The 23,770-nt window shown below is 39.1% G+C and overlaps 1 protein-coding gene across 2 annotated transcripts in view; it reads right to left on the minus strand.

Moving 5' to 3' along the window:
* The window catches only part of EVA1A (eva-1 homolog A, regulator of programmed cell death), an 82,096-nt gene that overhangs the window by 12,380 nt on the left and 45,946 nt on the right, over window positions 1-23,770 (minus strand). Inside the window, exons 1-2 of one of the 2 annotated variants that reach the window (XM_068973469.1) lie at window positions 21,927-21,968; window positions 13,316-13,487 (exon numbers count right to left, since the gene is read on the minus strand). In XM_068973469.1, the coding sequence (XP_068829570.1) occupies window positions 13,316-13,367 (52 nt within the window). In that variant the 5' untranslated portion in view covers window positions 13,368-13,487; window positions 21,927-21,968. Of the gene's footprint in view, window positions 1-13,315; window positions 13,488-21,926; window positions 21,969-23,770 lie in introns of those variants that run through there. The other variant, XM_068973461.1, reaches the window with a different exon arrangement.

The raw sequence follows: 23,770 nt of genomic DNA on the forward strand, positions 1-23,770 counted from the left end.
AGGAAACTATAGACTACAAGAAACACAGACGACAATTCAATGAAACCTAGGGGGAAATGCGTGCACAAAATGAGAAATTTAGCAAAAAGTTAAAAACCATAAAAAAGAACCAAACAGAAATTCCAGAACTGAAGAATTTAACGATTAAAATAAAAATGCAGAGACAATCTGCAGCAGGGTAGATCAAAGGCTAGCAACCAGGAAGATAGCGAGTTTGAAATAACCCAATCAGAGGTGAAGAGAGAAAGAATGAAAAAGTGGGAAGAAAAGTGTGCATAATCTATAGGATTCAATCAAATGTACAAATATTTAGCATAATTGGAGTTCCAAAAGGAGAAGTGAGGGGCAGAAAGTTTACTTAAAGGAACACTAGCTAAGTACTTCACAAACCTAAGGAGAGACATAGATAATCCAAGTTTATGAAATTAATAAGTCATCCTACTGTCTCAATGCAAAAGACTACCAAGAACCCATTATAATGAAATTGTCAAAAATCAAAGGAAAAGAGAGAATCCTTAAAAAGCTAGAGGAAAAAAGATAGTAAACTTGCAAACAAACCCTCATTAGGCTATCAGAAGATTCATTAGCAGAAATGCTATATAGGTCAGGAGAGCATAGAATGATATATTCAAATTGTTGAAAGAAAGAAAGCCAGCCAAGAATATTTTATCTGGCAAAGTTATCCTTCAGATATCAAGGAGAAAATATGCTAATTGGTGATGTGCTGTGCTATGCTTAGTCACTCAGTTATGTCTGACTCTTTGTGACCCCGTGGACTGTAGCCTGCTAGGTTCCTCTGTCCATGAGGATTCTCCAGGCAAGAATACTGGAGTGGGTTGCCATGCCCTCCTCCAGGGGATCTTCCCAACTCAGGGATCAAACCCAGATCTCCCACGCAGAAGGCAGATTCTTTACCATCTGAGCCACGAGGGAAGCCACTGGTGACATGAAAATATATTAAAGTGTAAAACTCACCAGTAAAGGTAAATATACTGTAAATACAGTTTCAGATTTTTGAAAACTCTAATTCTGTAAGAGCATGGTGTGTTAACCACTTAACTGCAGTTTAAAGGTTAAAGAGTATTACTAACTATAACACTATAACCTGTTAAAGAATACACAATATTAAAAAGAAGTAAACTGTGACATCAAATGTAAAGAGGGGAGTAAAACAGTAGACGTTTCATATGTGAACAAAAAGGTTTCAGTCTTTCACCAATTAGTACGTTAGCTTTGGGCCCATCATATATTGGCTTTATCAAACTGAGATGCATGCATGTGTGCTAAGTCGCTTCAGTCACGTCCCACTTTTTGTGAACCTATGGACTGTAGTCTGCCAGGCTCCTCTGTCCATGGGATTCTTCAGGCAAGAATACTGGAAAGGGTTGCCATGACCACCTCCAGGTGATCTTCCTGATCGAGGGATCGAGCCCTTGTCTCAGGCATCGCCTGCACTGGCAGGCAGGTTCTTTTACCACTAGAGCCACCTGGGAAGCCCATACTGAGATATATTCCTTTTGTACTCAACTTGTTTCAGTTCAGTTCAGTCACTCAGTCATGTCCGACTCTTTGCCATCCCATGAATTGCAGCACACCAGGCCTCCCTGCCCACCACCAACTCCCGGAGTTCACTCAGACTCACATCCATCCAGTCAGTGATGCCATCCAGCCATCTCATCCTCTGTCATCCCCTTCTCCTCCTGCCTCCAATCCCTCCCAGCATCAGAGTCTCTTCCAATGAGTCAACTCTTCGCATGAGGTGGCCAAAATACTGGAGTTTCAGCTTTAGCATCATTCCTTCCAAAGAAATCCCAGGGCTGATCTCCTTCAGAATGGACTGGTTGGATCTCCTTGCAGTCCAAGGGACTCTCAAGAGTCTTCTCCAACACCACAGTCCAAAAGCATCAATTCTTTGGCGCTCAGCCTTCTTCACAGTCCAACCCTCACATCCATACACGACCACAGGAAAAACCATAGCCTTGACTAGACGGACCTTAGTCGGCAAAGTAATATCTCTGCTTGTGAATATACTATCTAGGTTGGTCATAACTTTTCTTCCAAGGAGTAAGCGTCTTTTAATTTCATGGCTGCAGTCACCATCTGCAGTGATTTTGGAGCCCCCAAAAATAAAGTCTGACACTGTTTCCACTGTTTCCCCATCTATTTCCCATGAAGTGATGGGACCGGATGCCATGATTTTCATTTTCTGAATGTTGAGCTTTAGGCCAACTTTTTCACTCACCACTTTCACTTTCATCAAGAGGCTTTTGAGTTCCTCTTCACTTGTTTAGGGTTTATCATTAAGGAAAGTTGTATTTTGTAAAATGCTTTTTCTGCATCTATTGAGATGATCAAGGAAACAGAAGGCGATTAAATCATCATCTTACAGATACCTGCAGTCCCATGTTTATGGCAGTGTTAGTCACAACAACCAAGATATGGAAACAACCTATCAACAGACGAATAGATTTTTAAAATGTGATATATATTACAATATTATTCAGCCATTAAGAAAAGGAGATTCTGCCATTTATAACTTGGATGGACTTCAAAGGCATTATGCCAAATTAAATAAATCAGACAAAGACAATGTATGATACCAGTGACATGTGGAATCTTAAAAAGTTGAACTCATAAAAGCAGAGTAGAATGCTGGTTACCAGGGGCTGAGGGGTGGGAGAACAGTGGATTTGTTGTTCAAATGTACCCATTAGCAACTAGTAGATAAATTAGTTCTCGGAGACCTAATGTACAGCAGAGTCATTATATACAACAATATTTATTATAGACTTCAAAATTTCTAAGAGACACGATCTTAATTGTTCTCATCACAAAAAAGAAAGAGTAATTATATGACGTGAAATAGGTGTTAGCTAATGCTAGAAGAGATCATGCAGCAATACAGAAATGCATAACTTTATACACTTACAAACTTTAAATCTATACAATGTTATATGTCAAATTATATCTCAATTAAAGGAATAAAGAAAGGAAGGAACGAATGAAAGGAGGGTGGAGGAAGGGAAGGGTGGAAGGGAGGGATGGAGGGAGAAAAAAAAGGAAAGAAGAGAGAAGGAGGCTGAAATATTAAAAGAGTTTTGTTCAGTTGCTAAGTCGCTAAGACTCTGCAACCCCATGGACTGCAGTACACCAGGAACCTTTGTCCTCTACTGTCTCCCAGAGTTTGCTCAAATCATGTCCATTGAGTCAGTGATAATCTCTAACCATGTTATCCTCTGCCACCCACTTCTTTTGCCGTCAGTCTTTGCCAGCATCCAAGTCTTTTCCAGTGAGACAGCTCTTCACATCAGGTGGCCACAGAACTGGACCTTCAGTTTCAGCATCAGTATTTCCAATGAATATTCAGGGTTAATTTCCTTTAGGATTGAGTGGTTTGATCTCCTTGCAGTCCAAGGGACTCTCAAGAGTCTTCTCCACCACAGTTCAGCACTCAATCTTCTTTATGGTCCAACTCTCATATCCGTACATGACTAGTGGAAAAACCATAGCTATGACTATACAGACTTTGTCAGCAAAATGATGTCTCTGTTTTTTAATACACTGTCTAGGTTTGTCATAGTTTTCTTCCAAGGAGCAAGTCTTTTTAATTTCATGGCTGCGGCACCATCCACAGTGATTTCGGAGCCCAGGAAGGTAAAATTGTCACTGCTTCCACTTTTCTCCTTCTATTTGCCATGAAGTGATGGCAACAGAAAAAAGTCTATCAAATCATCATAATCTCACAACCTGAATATAACTACACACTATGAAGTACAGAGTGAATTTTCTCCCTTCTTTCTCCCATATATATTTATTTTACTTGGTTATTGTTGGTTTATATACAACTTATATATTTTTCTCTGGATATACTTTTTGGTTGCTTTTACAATGATTTTTTTTTAAGAGTAGTTTTACATTCAGAGGAAAATTAAGAGGAAGGTACAGAGATATCCCATATGCCTCCCAACCTTACACGTGCAATAGCTTCACCCATTATCAACATGTCCCAGCAGAGTGGTACATTTGTTACATTTGGTACAATTACTACATTTATTACATGAAACTACATAGACACATAATAACCCAAAGGCCAGTGGTCATACCAGGGCTTGCTCTTGGTGGTGTACTTTTTCTATCAGTTTCAAAAAACTATAGTATAATGACATGTATTCATTGTACAGAGCATTTTCACAATCCTAAAAATCCTGTGCTCCACCTACTCACTCTTCTCTCCAAGGATATATAGTTTATATAATGTAAACCTCTTTCTGCATTGCTCCATAGTCTTCCAGTCAATCGTACCTAATAATGGCTACATAGTATTCTACCCAGTGAATTCACCACACATTACAAAAACAGTTTCCTACCTTTGAATATTTAGGTTGTTGCCAATTTCTTTTTATGTTAAAAATGATGGAAGGAGCATTTTTGTGCGTAACACTACTTTCTTTTTTGCTTGTTTCACTTACAGCTTTTATAATGGATTCTCAGAATAGAAATCTTCATGTCAAAAGGGTATACAGTTTTATACCTCTTAAAATACATTGCTAAGGGAATGTTCAAAAATGGTACATTAATTTTTCTTGCCAACAGCTATGTATGAAATTACCACTTTCACCAAACTCTCCAAGAAGATATATTCGAACTGTTGAAAAAAATTCTAAATTTTTTGTTAGTAAACGGTCACTTTATATCACAAAAATTTATTGTGAGTCTACAATGCCTTTGACCTAGAGACATAAAGGTTCTTAGCCCTCACCAGATTTCCATATAAAGGGGAATACTAGAAAATAGAAATTACAATACTTTCTTAAATCCCCAAATTTGTGACTATCAATTGAGCAATGGTGGTCTACACTCCCTCATTGCTGAGATCATCTCCCTCAGGCTAATCTCATAGGAACAGTGATTTAAATTCTGGTTAAATATTACATGGCCTGTACAGCTATACTGGCAGTTAAACATACAAAGAATATTGGTAAAATAGAAAGATAATTCCCCAAAATTTATTCATTGAAAAAAATTACCATAAGCAAAGTTAAATGACAAATGCTAAATGGAGAAATATTTGAAATATGTAACAGAGATGAAGAGCTAATATATAAAGAGTACCTAGAAAAAGCACTAAGAAAAAGACAATCAATAAAGGAAATGAACAAAAAATATTAATAGCTCACAGAAAAGTAAATACAAACGGTTCTTTAAAACATGTGAATAGATGCTCACTGACAGCAGGGGTTGGCACACTGCGGTTCACAAGCCAAATGTGGCTAGCTAGCTGTTTTGTTATTTGCACATAGCTATGCCCTGCTGGGAGGGACTGGGGGCAGGAGGAGAAGGGGATGACAGAGGATGGCATCACTGACTCGATGGACATGAGTCTGAGTGAACTCTGGGAGTTGGTGATGGACAGGGAGGGCTGGCGTGCTGCAGTTCATGGGGTCGCAAAGAGTCGGACACGACTGAGTGACTGAACTGAACTGAACTGATGCCCATTCATTTACGTTTTGTCTGTGTCTGCCTGCATGCTACAACAGACTTGAGAGTTACAATTGAGACTGCATATGGCCTACAAACCTAAAAATATTTACTACCTGGTTTTTTAAAGAAAAGTTTACTGACCTGTGACCTGGACAAAAAAATAAATAAATAAATGACATTTAGATACTATTTTTAATCTATCAGACTGTCAAAAATCCAACGGCTTGAAAATACGATAACAGGGTCTTCTCACACATCTTATGAATAGTAAATTTGTGAAACTTTTTAAATGGCAATTTGGTAATACTTATCTTAAGCAGTAATTTATTTATACTTGGTCAAGCAATTCTACTTTTGAGAATTTATTCTACAAATGCACTTGAACATGTGTGTATGCCATGGTTATTTATTGCATGTTTATTTTCCTATTCAAAAAGATTCGAATCATTCTCACTGGAGGACTGGTTAAACTGATTCATCTATATAATGAAACAGTATGTAGTTGTCCAAAAGAATGAGGAAGCTCTCTATATACTGATATTAAATATTTTATAATATATGTTCAGTGAAAAAAAGTTAAGTACAATACAGCACACAGGATATGTTACCTGTCTATAAAAATGGGGAGGATGAGATTGTTGAACTCAGAGTTTCTTACATCTGCACAATGAGCACTGGAAAGGTACAGAGAAGACTGGTAATACATCAAACTTTGGGACTGGAAGGAGGGGGCAGCTCTGGAGTAAGACTCCTTACTATATGTCCTTTTATATTATTTGATCATTGAATAATATTCATTCACTAACTTGTCAAATACTTAATAGGTACCAGGCCCTATTCTTGTGCTAAGCATATGGCAGTCAATAAAAGAAACACAAATCTATGTGCTCCTGGGAGCTTTTACATTCTAGCAAGCTAGTAAGGAGCTAGATAATAAACAAGATAAATAAAATAGGTGGTATGTTAGATGGTGATAAGAAGAAAACAGAAAAAATAGGAAAGAAGTTATGATGTATTGAATGTATGCTGGAGGCAAGGACGTTAACAGAGTGACCAAAATCTCACTAAGAAGGTGATTTTTAAGGGAAAAAAATCTAAAAATGGAAGAGTGAGGCTGGAGAATGTATTATCAATTAAAAACACTGAATTAAAAAAGAGCAACCATTCTGTTTAATTTTTGAAACAATGCTCTTAGAAGTTATTAATTATTAATAAGGTTATTATTGATGAGATTATATCCTTATTTTAATTTACTGTATTATGATCTCAAGGGGATGCTTTCAAGTAGTTAAAACAAGAAGTGTTTACTGCTCCAATTCAAGTGCTGAGATAGAGGAAACTAAATGTGTAGGGAGAACACATTGATGATCCTTAGGTGGATGGGCACCTAGGTCAGAATGGGCCGTGAGGGGAGAAGATGGCTGAGTGAGTTCTAAAGACCAGGAAGGAGTTAGCCAATCCAAGACCGAGTGAAAGAATTCTTGGAAAAGGAAATGACTTTGCAAAAGCAAAGAGATGAGCAAAGGCCAGGCAGATGGTTCAGAATAACCCAAGTGAGGTCTTGGTCAGGGAGGACTATAACTAAATAAGAGTATGGAGATGTCAAGGTAAGCATTAAAAGCCCTGGTAAGCCATATAAAAAACTGCAGATTGGAGTACCTCAAACTACCCCTAAATCCCTTCTCCCTTGCTTGTCTCTCTTCTAGCATGTTTTCTAAATCCCAGCATGACTGACATCTTGGAATGGTTAACTCTTTGTCATTGGGGTTGTCTTATGCATTGCAGTATGTTCCTCAACCCACTAGATGCCAGTAACAGTCCCCCTTACCTGTTATTACAACCAAAAATATCTCCAGACATTGTCAGAAATCCCCTTATAGGGCAAAATCACCCCTGATTATGAACCACTGGTCTGGAAGTTGAAAAACCTAGAATTCTCACTTTTCCAGCCTCCCTTGCAGCTAGAAATCACTACATGACACAGGTCTAGCCAATGAAACATGAGAGGTGGTCTACTGGAACTTCCTTTGTCAGCCTTTCAATCCTTACTTGAAAGGCAAAAGCAACAACAGCAATTTTGCAGCCATGAGGTGATAAGCATAAAAGAAAAACCACCAGAGTCAGAGTAGCTGGCCCCTACATTTGTGAGCTAATGTTAGCAATCACCTACCTCCAGACTTCTCCCATAGGAGTGGGTTTGATAACTCCTATGCATTTAGGCCACCAAATTGAAGGTTTCTATTATTTGCAGCTGAAAACAATCCTAACTGTTAAAGCAAACAAAAGTGTTTGGATTATTTCCTAGATTCTAAAAAGTAAAAAGAATTTCATCATCATATCTACATTTTAGAAAGACCATTTCACTACAAAACATAGGCAATAGAGTTTGGTAGACCATGGAAAATACCATTATAGCAAATCAGGCAAAAAACATGAATGAGCTTAAGTCAACTCAGTGATAGTGGGAATAAAGTTGAAAGGATGCATTTCAGGGACATTGAAAGGTGAAATGGATCTTATAAATGAAATTGTAAATAATTGGATATGGGCAGGAAGAAGATACATCAAAGGCTAAAACTCATACTTCTGGTGTAGGTGATGTCCTAGATGGAACACAAAATATAAGGAGTATATTTAACTTGTAAATGATCTACTGACAAGAGATTAATTTCCAAAATGTACAAACAGCTCATAAAGCTTAATATTAAAAAAAATTAAAAATGGGCAGAAGATCTAAATAAACATTTTTCCAAAGAAGACCTACAGATGGCCAACAAATACACGAAAAGTGCTCCACACTACTAATTATTAGAGAAAGGCAAATTAAAACTCTAATCAAAACCAGTCAGAATGGCCATCATTAAAAAGCCTGCAAATAATTATGCTGGAGAGGGTGCGGAGAAAAAGGAACTGTTGATGAGAATGTTATCTGGTGCAGCCACTATGGGAACAGTATAGAGGTTCTTTAAAAACTAAAAATAGAGTTACCATACGATCCTGCAATCCCACTCTTGGGTATATATCTGAAGAAAACTCTAATTTGGAAAGACACATGCACCCCAATGTTCAAAGCAGAACTATTTACAATAGCCAAGACATGAAAGCAACCTAAATGTCCATCAACAGGTGAATGGATAAAAATATGGTGTGTATACACACACACACCACAATGGACTGTTACTTAACTGTAAAATAAAAATGAAATGATGCCATTTACAGTAACATAGATGGATGTAAAGATTATCACACTAAGTGATGCAAATTAGAGAAAGATAAATATTTTATTATACACTTATATGTGGAATCTAAAAAGTGATACAAATGAACTTAATTACAAAACAGAAATAGACTCACAGACACAGAAAACAAACTTAGAGGGACCTCCCTGGTGTTCCAGTGGCTAAGACTTCACCCAATTCAGGGGGCCCAGGTTTGATCCCTGGTCAGGGGATTAGATTCCATGTGCTACAACTAAAGATCTCACATGGCACAATAAAAATTGAAGAGCCCACGTGCCACAACTAAGGCCTGGCACAACCAAATAAATAAATAAAAATAGATATTTAAAAAAACAAACGCAGTTACCAAAAGGGAGAGGCAAGAGAAGAATAAAATAGAAGTTTGGAATTAACATATACGTACTAATACTACTCTGTATAAAATAGGTAAACGAGGTCCCACTATATAGCACAGGAAACTATACTCAATATCTGGTGATAATCTATAATGGAAAAGGATCTGAAGAAGATTATATATATATATTATATACATATATTTAAAGAGGATAATATTCCATTCCAGGCCAAGTTGAATTTGAAATGCTTATGGCACATCTAAGTGGTAATGTACATGACATTTAGATACTTAGCTAGAGAAGTCAGAAAAAGAGTAAAGCAGTGGCATATATATGTCAAATTTTTAAATTCCAATAAAATAACATTACTTACTGCAAAAGTAATATCAATGAAGTATAGAATACTTAATAATACAGCTAAGCAAAAGAGAATTAAAAATACACAGATATATTCATACAATCCCAGCATTCAGATACAGTTTGTAGTAAAAAAAATACATATGTATACAATTCATATACATATGAATATATGCACTTAACAGGATTATACTGCATATGCTGTGTGTGACAGGCTTTATTTACTTAATAGCACATCATAAACATCTTTCTATTTAAATTAATATTCACTTACTTTTATGATTTTTTTTTTTTACTATTATAAATAGTTCTGAGACAAACTGTCCTCACAATAAAATTTCGGCCCATAACCTTAACTACTTCACTAGGATAAATTCCTACTTGTGGAATTGCTGGCTAAATGTTGTTTTAAGGCTTTTGACAGGTGTTCCCAAAGAGGCTGTGACAATTCATAACCTCATCAGCATATGTGCAAATACTCATCTCCCTACACTTTCTCTAAAACTGAAATTATAATCACTCAAATATTTGACAATTTTATAAAATAAAAATGTTAACCTGTTGTTTTCATTTTGCATTTAATTTCTAAAACCTGAGCTGCTTATGTTTATCAGCAATTTGTATTTTTTCTTTGGCAAACTGCTGATTCTTATCCTTTGCCCCTTTTCTTTTAAAACATTTATTCATTTGTAAGAGCTCTTTACATATTAACTTTAACTTTCTTCATTAATGCTACATTTTATTCTTAGTTGCATTTGCCAACTAAGGGTACTTTTTGATAAACAGATATTTTAAATCACTGGAATGGTCAAGGTTTGAAATGGTAAAGAATGGGGAAGAATGTGAAGAATGGGAACAAGATGTCCAAAAGCAAACAGAAAGAATGATGCAATATTAGGCTCAGCAAAGGCTGGATTCCATGAATTTCTAATTGTTTCAATCTTCAAAGTTTCAACAGTGTTTGGTTTCTTGAGTGCAGAGAAAGAAAGGGGAGAAAGAAGGATTCACTTAACAGTTGGAGTTTTGCCTGTTGGTTTAGTCAGAAACGAGACACAGGAATAAGGGAATTATGTGTGTTAGCAAGGGTGTTGCTGAAATGACGGATCACATGAATGAGGCAATTGATAAGCTGGGAGAAACTAGGAGAGGTTAGGGGATATTATATTCACCTTTGAGAAATGAAATGTTTCCTGCCATAAAGCACTAAATTCTTTAACTCGAAGTATCTGGTTTTCTTTAATTAACAATCATCTTCTGATGTTAAGACTATCTGCCCCTTGTTGCAAAACTTCTATATAACTTGGCTCCTCCCTCACCTCCTCGGAGCAGTTCTCTCAGGGGCACTTGAAATGCTGTCTTCCAGGCTTGAAATCCCCCCAATTTCCACTGAATAAAATATTACTCTCAATTTTTATTAATAGGTTGTGAATATTTTTAAAGTCAATACTTTAATGTTTTAAATGTTTTAATTCATTTCCTTTAGAGTCAGGCAGTGTTCTAGATCACACTTGGAATGAGTTTTTAGCCACCAAATCTACTTACTAGTTCTAATGCATTTTATTTTAGCTACTCTACTTTCCATTTCCTTGCATTCTCTTTTTATCTCAGCCCATACTCAAAAGAAAATTTATTTTCCTGTATCCTAAGCAATATTTAATTCCAGAATATGGAGTGGGAAGGGAAAAGTTTGAAGGAGGAAGAAAAACAGGGCCACATGCCCTTTCACCTTAAGATCATAAGACACACGGTAAACCAGGGCATTCAATGAGTTACCACATTCCATGATCACAACTCAGGGTTATGCTGGCCAAAATGGAAATCTGCCAGGTACTTCCTGTGCTGAGAACAGTTTCAAAGTCCAATAGCCTGTTTATTCTCACCAGAGATATTTTCTTACAACAGCTTATTTGCAAGTGTCATCTGAGACCTTGGAAACTTCAGACCCTCCCTGCCATACCCCACTTCATTTTGGGGTGTCTTCACTATAGAGTTGAGGAGACCATCATTCAATTGCCTGTGAAAACACGATACCATAGTTTCAAACATCTCTTTTCCAGCTCCAGTGTCCTTTCTCCCCAGAATAGCCTAGAAGAAAGAGCAGAACTGAGATTCCTTTGATGTGTGGGTACCCAGGTAAGGAGGCTCCTGGCACTAGAACTTCCTTTTGATACTGAGCAGGGTCCTGTGGGTCTCCTGGGCACAAAGCCTTTCTATGTCTCCCATTTCTCTGATTACAGAAAATAGCCTTCGTTCAGCCTCCATGACCTCTGCTGAGTTCCAACGGGTAGATTCTAGTAGTTGTTAGTTGGGGAAGGGAGAGAATGCAACACCGGGAAGAAACAGTCAAGAGAAGCAAGTTATTCAGCCTTGGGGCACAGTCCTGGTTCCCCATCAACAGATACACACAATATCTTTGAGCTGGTTTTCAGATACTGAAACCGCCCTCCAAGCGGGAGAAATTAACAGTTAATGATGGCATGCTGACCACAAGCATGGAGACCCAGACTAATTGGAACCTGAGTGTTTGTGATGCTGCATTCTACCTACCATCAACCTATCGGAAGAGTACCCACGAGCTGATCATGCCCTCTTTGAACAATTACTATAAACTTTCTATCTTCTCCAAGTGGGGACACATAGTTTTTTTTTTGAGGCAGGAGTCCACTGTGTCCCCCTTTGCCTGGCAAAGTAATAAAGCTATCCGTTTCTACTTCACCTACAACTGTCTCTGAGATTCGATTTGGCACCAGTTTATAGAGAAGCTGAGCTTTTGGCATCACTTTGGGAGGTGAGGAGCTGACTGATGACCTGAGCCTTTGCTGATCTGAGAAGGAAAAACCCTGGCCTCAATACATGTGAAAATGACATGCTGCATCTTGCCAACCACTAAGGAGCCAGCCAAGCTCCTGAGAAGTCTTCCATTCTAAAATCAGATTGCATACCATCCGAGATGCTCTCTCAGCAAGAAGCCATGAACTTCCTTTATCCTCAATCCTGGCTCAGATTTGACATTGTAAATAGAAGAGTCAGGTTTCATATCTGAACTCTGAGGTCATCACATGTCAACCCTGACTAGAGAACTAGAAAGTAAAACCAGGCTCTCAAAGGAAATTTATTCAGAACCTCAGTCCCTTCCTTTCTATACAACAGAATAGAGACGTTAAGATAAAGAAAGGTCAACTACCAAAGCTCAAAAACTCACTCCAGCAGCAGAAAATCAATTTGGTCATTCAAACCATTGCGCATTTTCATGTATTTTTAAAAATTTTCAGCTTTTGAGGTATATTTTCATGTATTTTCAGATGACTCCTTTTATATGTACAGCACCTGTTCTCAAGAAATGATCTTGAGAAATCAGCCAGCTTCCTAAAAGGAAACAACCTGGAATCAAGGAAGAGGCAAATATTACTCTCCCAGACTCATACTTTTTGTTTCCATGTCTCCCAGAGAGTTATCAAACTTCTCCACATAGCCCCCCAAACACAGACCACACACACACACACACACACACACACACACACACACACACACACACTCTAAGCAGGGTTGAGAAACACTGCTTAGAAAAAATCAGGCTGAGTATACTCCATTCTGGCCTTTCATATTGGAGTTAAATGCTTAATGACAGAAGCCAGCAGCAGCCCCAGGCTACTTCGTTCACTCGCTTGAGCCCAAAAGGAAACCAAACATTATATAAAGCTCTTAGAACTCCCATTTGCCAAATTAGAGAAAACTTAACTTTCAAACCAGAAGATTTTCCATTCAAAACTCAGTAACACAGAGCCCCTCTGTTAAGTCTGCATACCATTTTCTCCTGAGTAAAAGGCCAGAGATGGCCACTCAGGAAATGACTCTGCCCAGCCCAAGGCTTCAGACCTGGCCCAGCTGAGACTGGACAACTACCTGCGACAAAGGAATAGGCTGCTAGGATATTGCTGAGCAAAGCCATGTCCATGCGCTCGGGGATCACCAGTTCCGTGTTGTTGCAGAAGGGCAGCCTCGATGTGACATCCAGAGAAGGCCTTCTGGAGATGCTTTAGCTGGATCAAGGTGGCCACCCTCCCTCTCTTCTCTTCTGTTTGGGAACACAAAGTGAGTGATGAGAACACGTTCTGATTTCCTGAAGCTGTGTTCCAGGTAGCCTGGGCTCAAGAACAAAGGTCAGTCCAATTTCCCAGCCAGGGAGCTGCAAAGACCTGAGGTCTTATTTCCCTTTGCTATAACAGCTTCTTGGCTTTCAAAGAAGCAGTAACTCTTTAAGTCATTTTTTTCCTGGCCTTTCTCCTTTCTCTTCCCTGCATGCATGCGTGCTAAATCGCTTCAGTCATGTCTGACTCTTTGCGACCCTATGGACTATAGCCTACCAGGCTCCTCTATTCATGGGATCCTCCAGGCAAGAGTACTGGAGTGGATTGCCATGCCCTCCTCCAGGGGATCTTCCTGACCCAGGGATCAAACCCATGTTTCCTGCATTGGCAGGTGGGTTGTTTTCTGCTAGCACCACCTGAGAAGCCCTTCTCTTCCCCATCTCTTTCCAATTTCCCATTTTAACATTTCTCCCTCATCTTTCTGTGATGTTTCATTTCATTCTCGCTGGTTTGTCTATGAGGTGCAGTCCATCGTCATTTTAGTCACTGCATTTTAACCCCAAGCCACAGCCTGCTCTTCACTTGGCTCTGCTTTCCCCTGTACTGTTGGCACTCGGGTCCTTTGATCAGTTTGCCTCATCTCACATATCACCAGATGTGGATTCTTGGAAATGGGTCAGAGCTGGCTATTTTAGAACTGCTAAAGTGGTTCCAGTTCTAAAATGCCCCCAAGAAGTTGGGAGCTCAAGCATGCTCCCTACACCTGGCTCCATGACTCCACTGTGACAGGAGTGGGCCACCAAACACATGCAGTGCTATGAACACCCATCAAAGGAACTGTATCACTGGGGTTCCAAACAGGAACTTGGGATCTCAGTATCAGTGGCTTAGCCTCTGGCTGGGGGAACACATTCTTTCCCTAGCTGCTATCGTTGCTCAGGCCCAACATTATCATTACCCAGTTGATTCAATGAAGCCCTGGCAGACAGCTGAAGATTTCAAGTGGCAAAGATTTTAATGATTCCTATTCAATGCCATTCTCCAACTGAAAACAGGAAACTGAGTCACAGGGTATGGAGGGATGTCAGGTTGGGGAAAGTAGTGAAGTGAAGTGAAAGTCACTCAGTCGTGTCTGACTCTCTGTGACCCCATAGACTACACAGTCCGTGGAATTCTCCAGGCCAGAATACTGGAGTGGGTAACCTTTCCCTTCTTCAGGGGATCTTCCCAACCCAGGGATTGAATCCAGGTCTCCTGCATTGCAGGCAGATTCTTTACCAGCTGAGCTACAAGGGAAGCCCTGAGAAAAGTAAGAGAAGCAGAAAGCTCCAGTACTTGCAGAAGAAACAGGTTCATAGACGTTGGTAACATGGATCACATTTAGAGGGCTTGGAGAACCACAGTCCCATAGGTGGGTGGAATGGGTCACAACAGATAAGGCAACTCTCACTTTGATGAATTCCAATGGGCTTATGGAAGACTAAAGCAAGGAAAGACAGACCAACCCACAGACAGAAACCAACATAAGGTCCTTGGAGCAGCCAGAGGCCTAGAGAGAAGCAGGATGATGAGTGGGAGCTAGGGGACTCTCAGAGGGGGCTAGATGCTGCTTAGGGACCCCTGTATCTCTGAGCCCCCAATGCCTTTTGAGTTCCTAAATGGTGACAACTAGATGATATAGGTGAAGACTTGGAACCACTATACTGAGTTCAGAGACTGAACTCTGAACTGAAGGTCTGAGGACTTCAGGACCTAGGAAGAAAGTGAAGTCAATGAAAAATGGAATATGTAGTGGGGCAAAGCTGTTTCAGGTCCATCCCCTCATTTCTATCCCCATCAAGATTTACTACAGTGCAAATCTCATTTCATTTCTGTGAGTTTTCTAATAGCCTCCTAACTGGTGCTTCTGCCAATAACTCTCCCTATTCAACCTAGCACCCACTCTCACCAACAAGATTATCTTTACATATAAAGTACAAATTTGATCATTTCACTCCATAGTCCAACCCTTCAACTAATCTTCATTAAACTTAACAACACATTATCTACTTTCACAATATATGACCTCTATTTTAGCTCCTAATTCATCTCCTAATCAAGTCTACACTCTTACACATATACATAGAGAAAGAAATATGCCTAATACTTCAAAAATACCAAATTACTTTCAGTTCCCCAAATATACTAGGCTCTTTTATCTTTTCATGCTTTTTGTTATACCCTTCCTTTTGCCTAAAAGCCCCTCCTCCTTTTATCTGTCTGGCTAATGTTTCCTTTAAGAAATAATTCAAAAGTTCTATGATAGTCTCAAAATCTCGAAGACGTCCCTTTTTAAGAAATAGAAAAATCCATACTAAAATTCATATGGAATATCAAGCAATCCAAATAACCAAAGCAGTCTTAAACAAACAGATAAAAAAAGCTGGAAGCCTCACCCTTCCTGATTTCAAAACATATTACAAAGCTACAGTAACACAAACAATATAGTACTTGCCTGAAGACAGACATATAGATAAATGGAATAAAATAGAGAGCCAAGAAATAAAACTTTATATATATGGTTCGATTATTTTCAACAAAGGAGCCAAGACCATACAACTTGGATAGAATAGCCTTGTTGAGAAAACTGGATATCTACCTGTGAAAGAATGAAGTTGAACCCTTACCTTACACCATACTAAAAGACTTTAACTAAAAATGGATAAAAGACCTAAATGGAAGAGCTAAAATTATAAAGCTCCTAGAAGAAAACATAGAGGAAAATTTCCATGACACAGGATTCGGCAGTGATTTCTTGAAATTTATATCAAAAGCACAGGCAACAAAATAACTGTAGATAAGCTGGACTACATCAAAACTTAAAACTTCTGTACATCAAAGGATACATTCAACAGAGTGAAAGACAATCCATGGAATGGGAGAAAATATTTGCAAATCATATATCTGATGAGGGGTTAATATCTAGATTGTATACAGAACTCCTACAACTCAATTACAACAACAAAAACCAATCTGATTTAAAAATGGGCTTAGAGCTTGAATATCCCTTTTTATGAATGACCAATAAGCATATGAAAAGATGCTCAATATTACTAAGGAAATGCAAATCAAAACACAGTGAGATACCTCCCCACATCCATGAGGATGTGAAAGTGAAGTCATTCAGTCGTGTCCAACTCTTTTGTGACCCTGTGGACTATAGTCCACCAGGCTCCTCCATCCACGGGATTCTCCATTCAGTTCAGTTCAGTCGCTCAGTCGTGTCCGACTCTTTGTGACCCCATGAATTGCAGCGCGCCAGGCCTCCCTGTCCATCACCATCTCCCGGAGTTCACTCAGACTCACGTCCATAGAGTCCGTGATAGCCATCCTAATGGAGAATCCCGTGGCTGGATGGCATCACGGGATTCTCTATTAGGATGGCTATTATTAAAAAAAAAAAAAGAACAGAAAGGATCAAGTATTTGAGGCGATTTGAGAGGAACACTTGTACTCTTGGTGGGAAGGTAAAGTTGTGGAGGCACTATGGAAAACAGTATGGCAGTTTCTCAAAAAAAAAAAATTAAAAATATGATTCAGCAATTCATCTCTGGGTCTACAACCAAAAGAACTGAAAACAGGGACTCAGATATTTGTTTATGAATTATGAAGCACTAGTACAGCAGCCTAAAGATAAATCCTTATGGCAGAAAGTGAAGAGGAACTAAAAAGTCTCTTGATGAAAGTGAAAGAGAAGAGTGAAAAAGTTGGCTTAAAGCTCAACATTCAGAAAACGAAGATCATGGCATCCGGTCCCATCACTTCATGGGAAATAGATGGGGAAACAGTGGAAACAATGGCTGACTTTATTTTGGGGGGCTCCAAAATCACTGCAGATGGTGACTGCAGCCATGAAATTGAAAGACGCTTACTCCTTGGAATAAAAGTTATGACCAACCTAGATAGCATATTAAAAAGCAGAGACATTACTTTGCCAACGAAGTTCTATCTAGTCAAGGCTATGGTTTTTCCAGTGGTCATGTATGGATGTGAGAGTTGGACTGTGAAGAAAGGTGAGCGCCGAAGAATTGATGCTTTTGAACTGTGGTGTTGGAGAAGACTCTTGAGAGTCCCTTGGACTGCAAGGAGATCGAACCAGTCCATTCTGAAGGAGATCGGCCCTGGGATTTCTTTGGAGGGAATGATGCTGAAGCTGAAACTCCAGTACTTTGGCCACCTCATGCGAAGAGTTGACTCACTGGAAAAGACCCTGATGCTGGGAGGGATTGGGGGCAGGAGGAGAAGGGGACGACAGAGGATGAGACGTGAATCTGGGTGAACTCTGGGAGTTGGTGATGGACAGGGAGGCCTGGCGTGCTGAGATTCATGGGGTCATAAAGAGTTGGACATGACTGAGCGACTGAACTGAACTGAAAGATAAATCAATCAAAATGTCTATCCTCAGACAAATGGATAAGCAAAATATGGTATATGCATACAAAGGAATATTACTCACAGTCTTTAAAAGGAATGAAATTCTGACACATGCAACAACATGGATGAATCTTGAGGACATCGTGTTAAATGAAATAATCCAGTCACAAAAGAACAAATATGGTATGATTCCATTTATATGAACTATCTAGAGTAGTCGAATTCATAGAGACAGAAGGAAGAATGGTGACTGTTAGGGGTGAGGAGAAGGCAGGAATGGGAAGTTACTGTTTAATGGGTACAGAGTACAAAGATTCAATTTTGCAAGATGAAAAGTGTTCTGGACATGGATGGTGATCATGGTTGCACAACAAAGTAAATGTACTTGATGCCAATGAGTTGTGCATTTAAAAATGACTAACATAGGAAATTTTCACAATTTTTAAAATAATAAGAATATAAGCTATTGATGAGGTACACAATACATTTTAAAGGTTAAATTTTAAGGATTCTTTAGGGAATTCTGTAATCAAATATTGATTTTCAGTTAACAGGAATGGTAATAGTTGTAGTTATAGTGATATTAAAATTGAAGTCAAAATACTACATAACTTATATGTGGAATCTAAAAAAAATACAACAAACTAGTGAGTATAATAAAAAAGAAGCAGGCTCACAGATATAGAGAACTAGTGTTTACCAGTGAAGAGAGGGAAGGGGGGAGGAGCAATATAGAGTAGGGGATTCAGAAGTACAAAGTATTATGTATAAAATAAGCTGCAAAGATACACTATACAACATAGAGAATATAGCCAATATTTTATAATAACTAAAAATGCAGTATAATGTTTAAAAATTGTGAATCACTATATTGTACACTTGTATTTATAGAATATTATACATAAACTACACTTTGATGTAAAAAGTTGAAGTCAATACAATTCAAATCTGGCTTAACTTTATGTAAAAGCTTCTATTATCTCACTTATAAAAAATTTAATGTAAATAACTGTATTCTATCACATTTATAGATTAAGAGGAAAAACATACGTCACTGATTGTAAAAATGTGTTTGTGTAAAAATTAATAAAAATTCATGATTCTTTTTAAAAAAGAATAGTCTAATGAAGCAAAGCTTCAAATGCTCCAGACTCTTTTCTTCTCTATCAAAGTATCCAAATATTTTTCTAACATTGCACTTATGCTATTGTAATTGGAATTATTGGTTTACTGAAGAGGCATCTTACAAATCCTTATTATCCTGGTACCTAGCATGGTACCTGATGAAAGGTTCTCAATAAAATTCTAGCCAGTTGAAAAACAAAAAGAGCAATTAGGCATGAGCTTTGCATGCATAATGGCTTCCCAGTGGCTCAAACAGTAAACAATCTACCTGCAATGCAGAAGACAGGTTTGATACTGGGTCAGGAAGATCCCCTGGAGAAGGGAATGGTTAGCCACTCCAGTATTCTTGCCTGGAAAATTCCATGGACAGAAGAGTATGGCGGGCTACAGTCCATGGGGTTGCAAAGAGTTGGAAACGACTGAGTGACTAATGACATTCTGCATGCATGAGTAAGTCTCAGAGAGTATTTCTGAGTAGATTTGATTTATTTATTTGTTTTGGTATATCACTAAAACTTTTATTTTATTTTTATTTTTAATATAAATTTATTTACTTTAATTGGAGGCTAATTACTTTACAATATTGTATTGGTTTTGCCATACATCAACATGAATCCGCCACTGAGTAGATTTTAGAGTGAGCCACTTTGAAGACTAAAAGGACACCAGGGCTGACTGGTTCTGAGTCGGGTGGCAAGCAGGGTACTTCCTCAGGACTATGAGAGGACCACATACAAGATGGAAGTTTGAGACAAGAGGTCCAACAGGGACAAGAGAAAAGTCTTGCAGTCTTCCAATGTAGTAGAGCCTGTAAGGAGGTACATGAACATGGATACCTCCTCCTCCAAGAGACAGGCCCTTTTTTTTATGCATTTCATACTCCAGTCTATCCCAGGAACAAAGTTCAGAAAATAATTGGTGGTCCTCAGACACTGATGAATGATTTGTTCCAATGGGCTTATTTGGTTTTCAGTAATGGGGATATGGCCAGAAAGTCTTAACATACCCAGAGAAATATGTTAAATATGGTGCAACCTTTTCAGGCTTAACCCAAAGTATTGGAAACCTTAGCAACCATAAAGAGTATGTAATGGGGGTGTCAGGGAAAAGGAAGGGGCACACTTTCCTAGAAACCTCTTTTGTGCAAAATCGATGGCCAGCTGTTTTTACATTCCTTTCTATTTGTGCCTGATTGTCCCATCCCTTTAAAGGGAAGAGACTTACTAACCAAGTTAGGGGCTTCTCTGTTTCTTGAGGGGCAAGGTAATCACCCTCATCACCAAGTGATTCTAACAGAAAGTAACAGACAAAAGCTGAAACTAAAATAGAAGCCTTAGTAGACCCCATAACGTGGAATGTCAAGGTTCTAGGATTGGCTGAAGATATCCAGCCAATGATTATTAAGTAAAAACGGTTTAAGGGTGTCTAAATGTAAGGTACAAATTCCTTAAGCATAGGGAAGATCCTTGAAATTATTTGTAAATAGACTACCAAAATGAGAGGTCACTACACTGATCCTGGACTTCCCTAGTGGCTCAGATGGTAAACAGTTGCCTGCAGTGCAGGAGACACAGGTTCAATCCCTGACTGGGAAGATCCCCTGGAGAAGGAAATGGCAACCCATTCCAGTATTCTTGCCTGGAGAATTCCATGAACAGAGGAACCTGGTGGGCTACAGTCCATGGGGTCACAAAGAGTCCGACATGAGTGAGTGACTAACACTTTCACTTTCACACTAACCATACCTAATATTTGGAGGAATTTTAGGTGAAGGCCTTCTCCCTTAACAAAAACATTCCAGCACAGGCAAATGGGTATGTCAGTCCTTCCACGTCACTGGGGTAGCCACCCAAACTTTGGAAAAAAAAAAAAAGAGAGAGAGAGAGGGAGAGAGAAATAAAAACAAACCATCTTTGTTTTACAAATTTAGTCTTTACAGGACCAGAAGTGTGGCTCCAAAAGTAATCCGAAGCCCACCAATCCTTTTTACCACTCCCAAAACCTTATTTTTCTCAAAAGGCTTGTAAGTATTAAACAGAGGAGAAACAAAGTCATCTTAGGAGAAATCTGCCTATATATTCAAAATGTAAATGTTCATATCTGGTATGAACACCTTATCTCTGCCATCTTTAAAAACAAGGGTAAAGAAATTGAGAACTACAGTTGTCAAGGATAAGTTAAAATCTTAAGTGTCATTTCCGTAAATATTGGCCCTCTAACCAAGTAAGCCTGATTTATTTCATCTGCTAGAAGTTCCAAAGAATAGCAAGGAGAGAGAAGAAAGCCTTCCTCAGTGATCAGTGCAAAGAAATAGAGGGAAACAATATAATGGGAGAGACTGGAGATCTCTTCAAGAAAACTAGAGATACCAAGGGAACATTTCATGCAAAGATGGGCAAAATAAAGGACAGAAATAGTATGGAGGAGAAGCCTCGTGAGAGTCCCTTGGACTGCAAGGAGATCCAACAAGTCCATTCTAAAGGAGATCAGTCCTGGGTGTTTTTTGGAAGGAATGAGAAGGAATGATGCTAAAGCTGAAACTCCAGTACTTTGGCCACCTCATGTGAAGAGTTGACTCACTGGAACAGACTCTGATGCTGGGAGGGATTGGGGGCAGGAGGAAAAGGGGACGACAGAGGATGAGATGGCCGGATGGGATCACCGACTCGATGGACGTGAGTTTGAGTGAACTCCAGGAGTTGGTGATGGACAGGGAGGCCTGGTGTGCTGCGATTCATGGGGTTGCAGAGTCAGACACAACTGAGTGACTGAACTGAACTGAACTGAACAGAAGCAGAAGATATTAAGAAGAGATGGCAAAAATACAAGAAGAGCTATACAAAAAAGATCTTCATGACCCAGATAATCATGATGGTGTGATCACTCACCTAGAGCCAGACATCCTGGAATGTGAAGTCAGTGGGCCTTAGAAAGCATCACTACAAACAAAGTTAGTGGAGGTGATAGAATTCCAGCTGAGCTATTTCAAATACTAAAAGATGATGCTGTGAAAGTGCTCCACTCAATATGCCAGCAAATTTAGACAACTCAGCAGTGGCCACAGGACTGGGAAAGGTCAGTTTTCATTCTAATCCCTAGGAAAGGTAAGGCCAAAGACTGTTCAAACTACTGCACAATTGCACTCATCTCACACGCTAGCAACGTAATGCTCAAAATTCTCCAATCCAGGCTTCAACAGTACATGAACTATGAACTTCCAGAAATTCAAGCTGGATTTAGAAAATGCAGAGGAGCCAGAGATCAAGTTGCCAACATCCTCTGGATCACCAAAAAAGTGAGAGAGTTCCAGAAAAACATCTACTTCTGCTTTCTTGACTATGCCAAAGGCTTTGACTGTATATATCACAACAAACTGTGGAAAATTCTTCAAGAGATGGGAATACCAAACGACCTGGCCTGCCTCTTGAGAAATCTGTATGCAGGTCAGGAAGCAAGTTAGAACCAGACATGGAACAACAGACTGATTCCAAATTGGGAAAGCAGTATGTCACCCTGCTTATTTAACTTCTATGCAGAGTACATCATGATAAATGCTGGGCTGGATGAAGCACAAGCTGGAATCAAGATTGCCAGGAGAAATTTCAATAACCTCAGATATGCAGATAACACCACTCATGGCAGAAAGTGAAGAACTAAAGAGCCTCTTGATGAAAGTGAAAGAGGAGAGTGAAAAAGTTGGCTTAAAGCTCAACATTCAGAAAACAAAGATCATGGCATCTGGTCCCATCACTTCATGGCAAATAGATGGTGAAACAGTGAAAACAGTGACAGATTTTATTTTGGGGGGCTCCAAAATCACTGCAGATGGTGACTGCAGCCATGAAATTAAAAGATGCTTGCTCCACAGTTCAAAAGCATCAATTCTTTGGCACTCAGCTTTCTTTATAAACCAATTCGCACATCCATACCTGACTACTGGAAAAACCATAGCCTTGACTAGATAGACCTTTGTTGGTAAAGTAATCCCTCTGCTTTTTAATATGTTGTCTAGGTTGGTCATAACTTTTATTCCAAGGAGTAAGCGTCTTTCAATTTCATGGTTGCAGTCACCATGTGCAGTGATTTTGGAGCCCCCAAAATAAAGTTAGCCACTGTTTCCACTGTTTCCCCATCTATTTCCCATGAAGTGATGGGACCAGATGCCATGATCTTAGTTTTCTGAATGTTGATCTTTTAGGAACTATTTCAAATTAGAAGAGATAATGCATGACCAACCTAGACAGCATGTTAAAAAGCAGAATTACTTTGCTAACAAAGGTCTGTTTAGTCAAAGCTATGGTTTTTCCAGTAGTCATGTGTGGAAGTGAGAGTTGGGCTATAAAGAAAACTGAGCACCATAAAACTGATGCTTTTGAACTGTGGTGTTAAAGAAGACCCTTGCAAGTCCCTTGGACTACAAGGAGATCCAACCAGTCAATTTAAATCAGTCCTGAATATTCATTGGAAGGACTGATGCTGAAGCTGAAACTCCAATACTTTGACCACCTCATGCAAAGAGTTGACTCATTAGAAAAGACTCTGATGCTGGGAAAGACTGAAGGCAGGAGGAGAAGCGGATGACAGAGGATGAGATGGTTGGGTGGCAACCGACTCAATGGACATGACTTTGAGTAAGCTCCAGGAATTGGTGATGGACAGGGCAGCCTGGTGTGCTGCAGTCCATGGGGTCACAAAGACTTGGACACGACTGAGCAACTGAACTGAGCTGAAC

Source organism: Capricornis sumatraensis, chromosome 1 (assembly GCF_032405125.1).
Source record: "Capricornis sumatraensis isolate serow.1 chromosome 1, serow.2, whole genome shotgun sequence".
Taxonomy (NCBI): domain Eukaryota; kingdom Metazoa; phylum Chordata; class Mammalia; order Artiodactyla; family Bovidae; genus Capricornis; species Capricornis sumatraensis.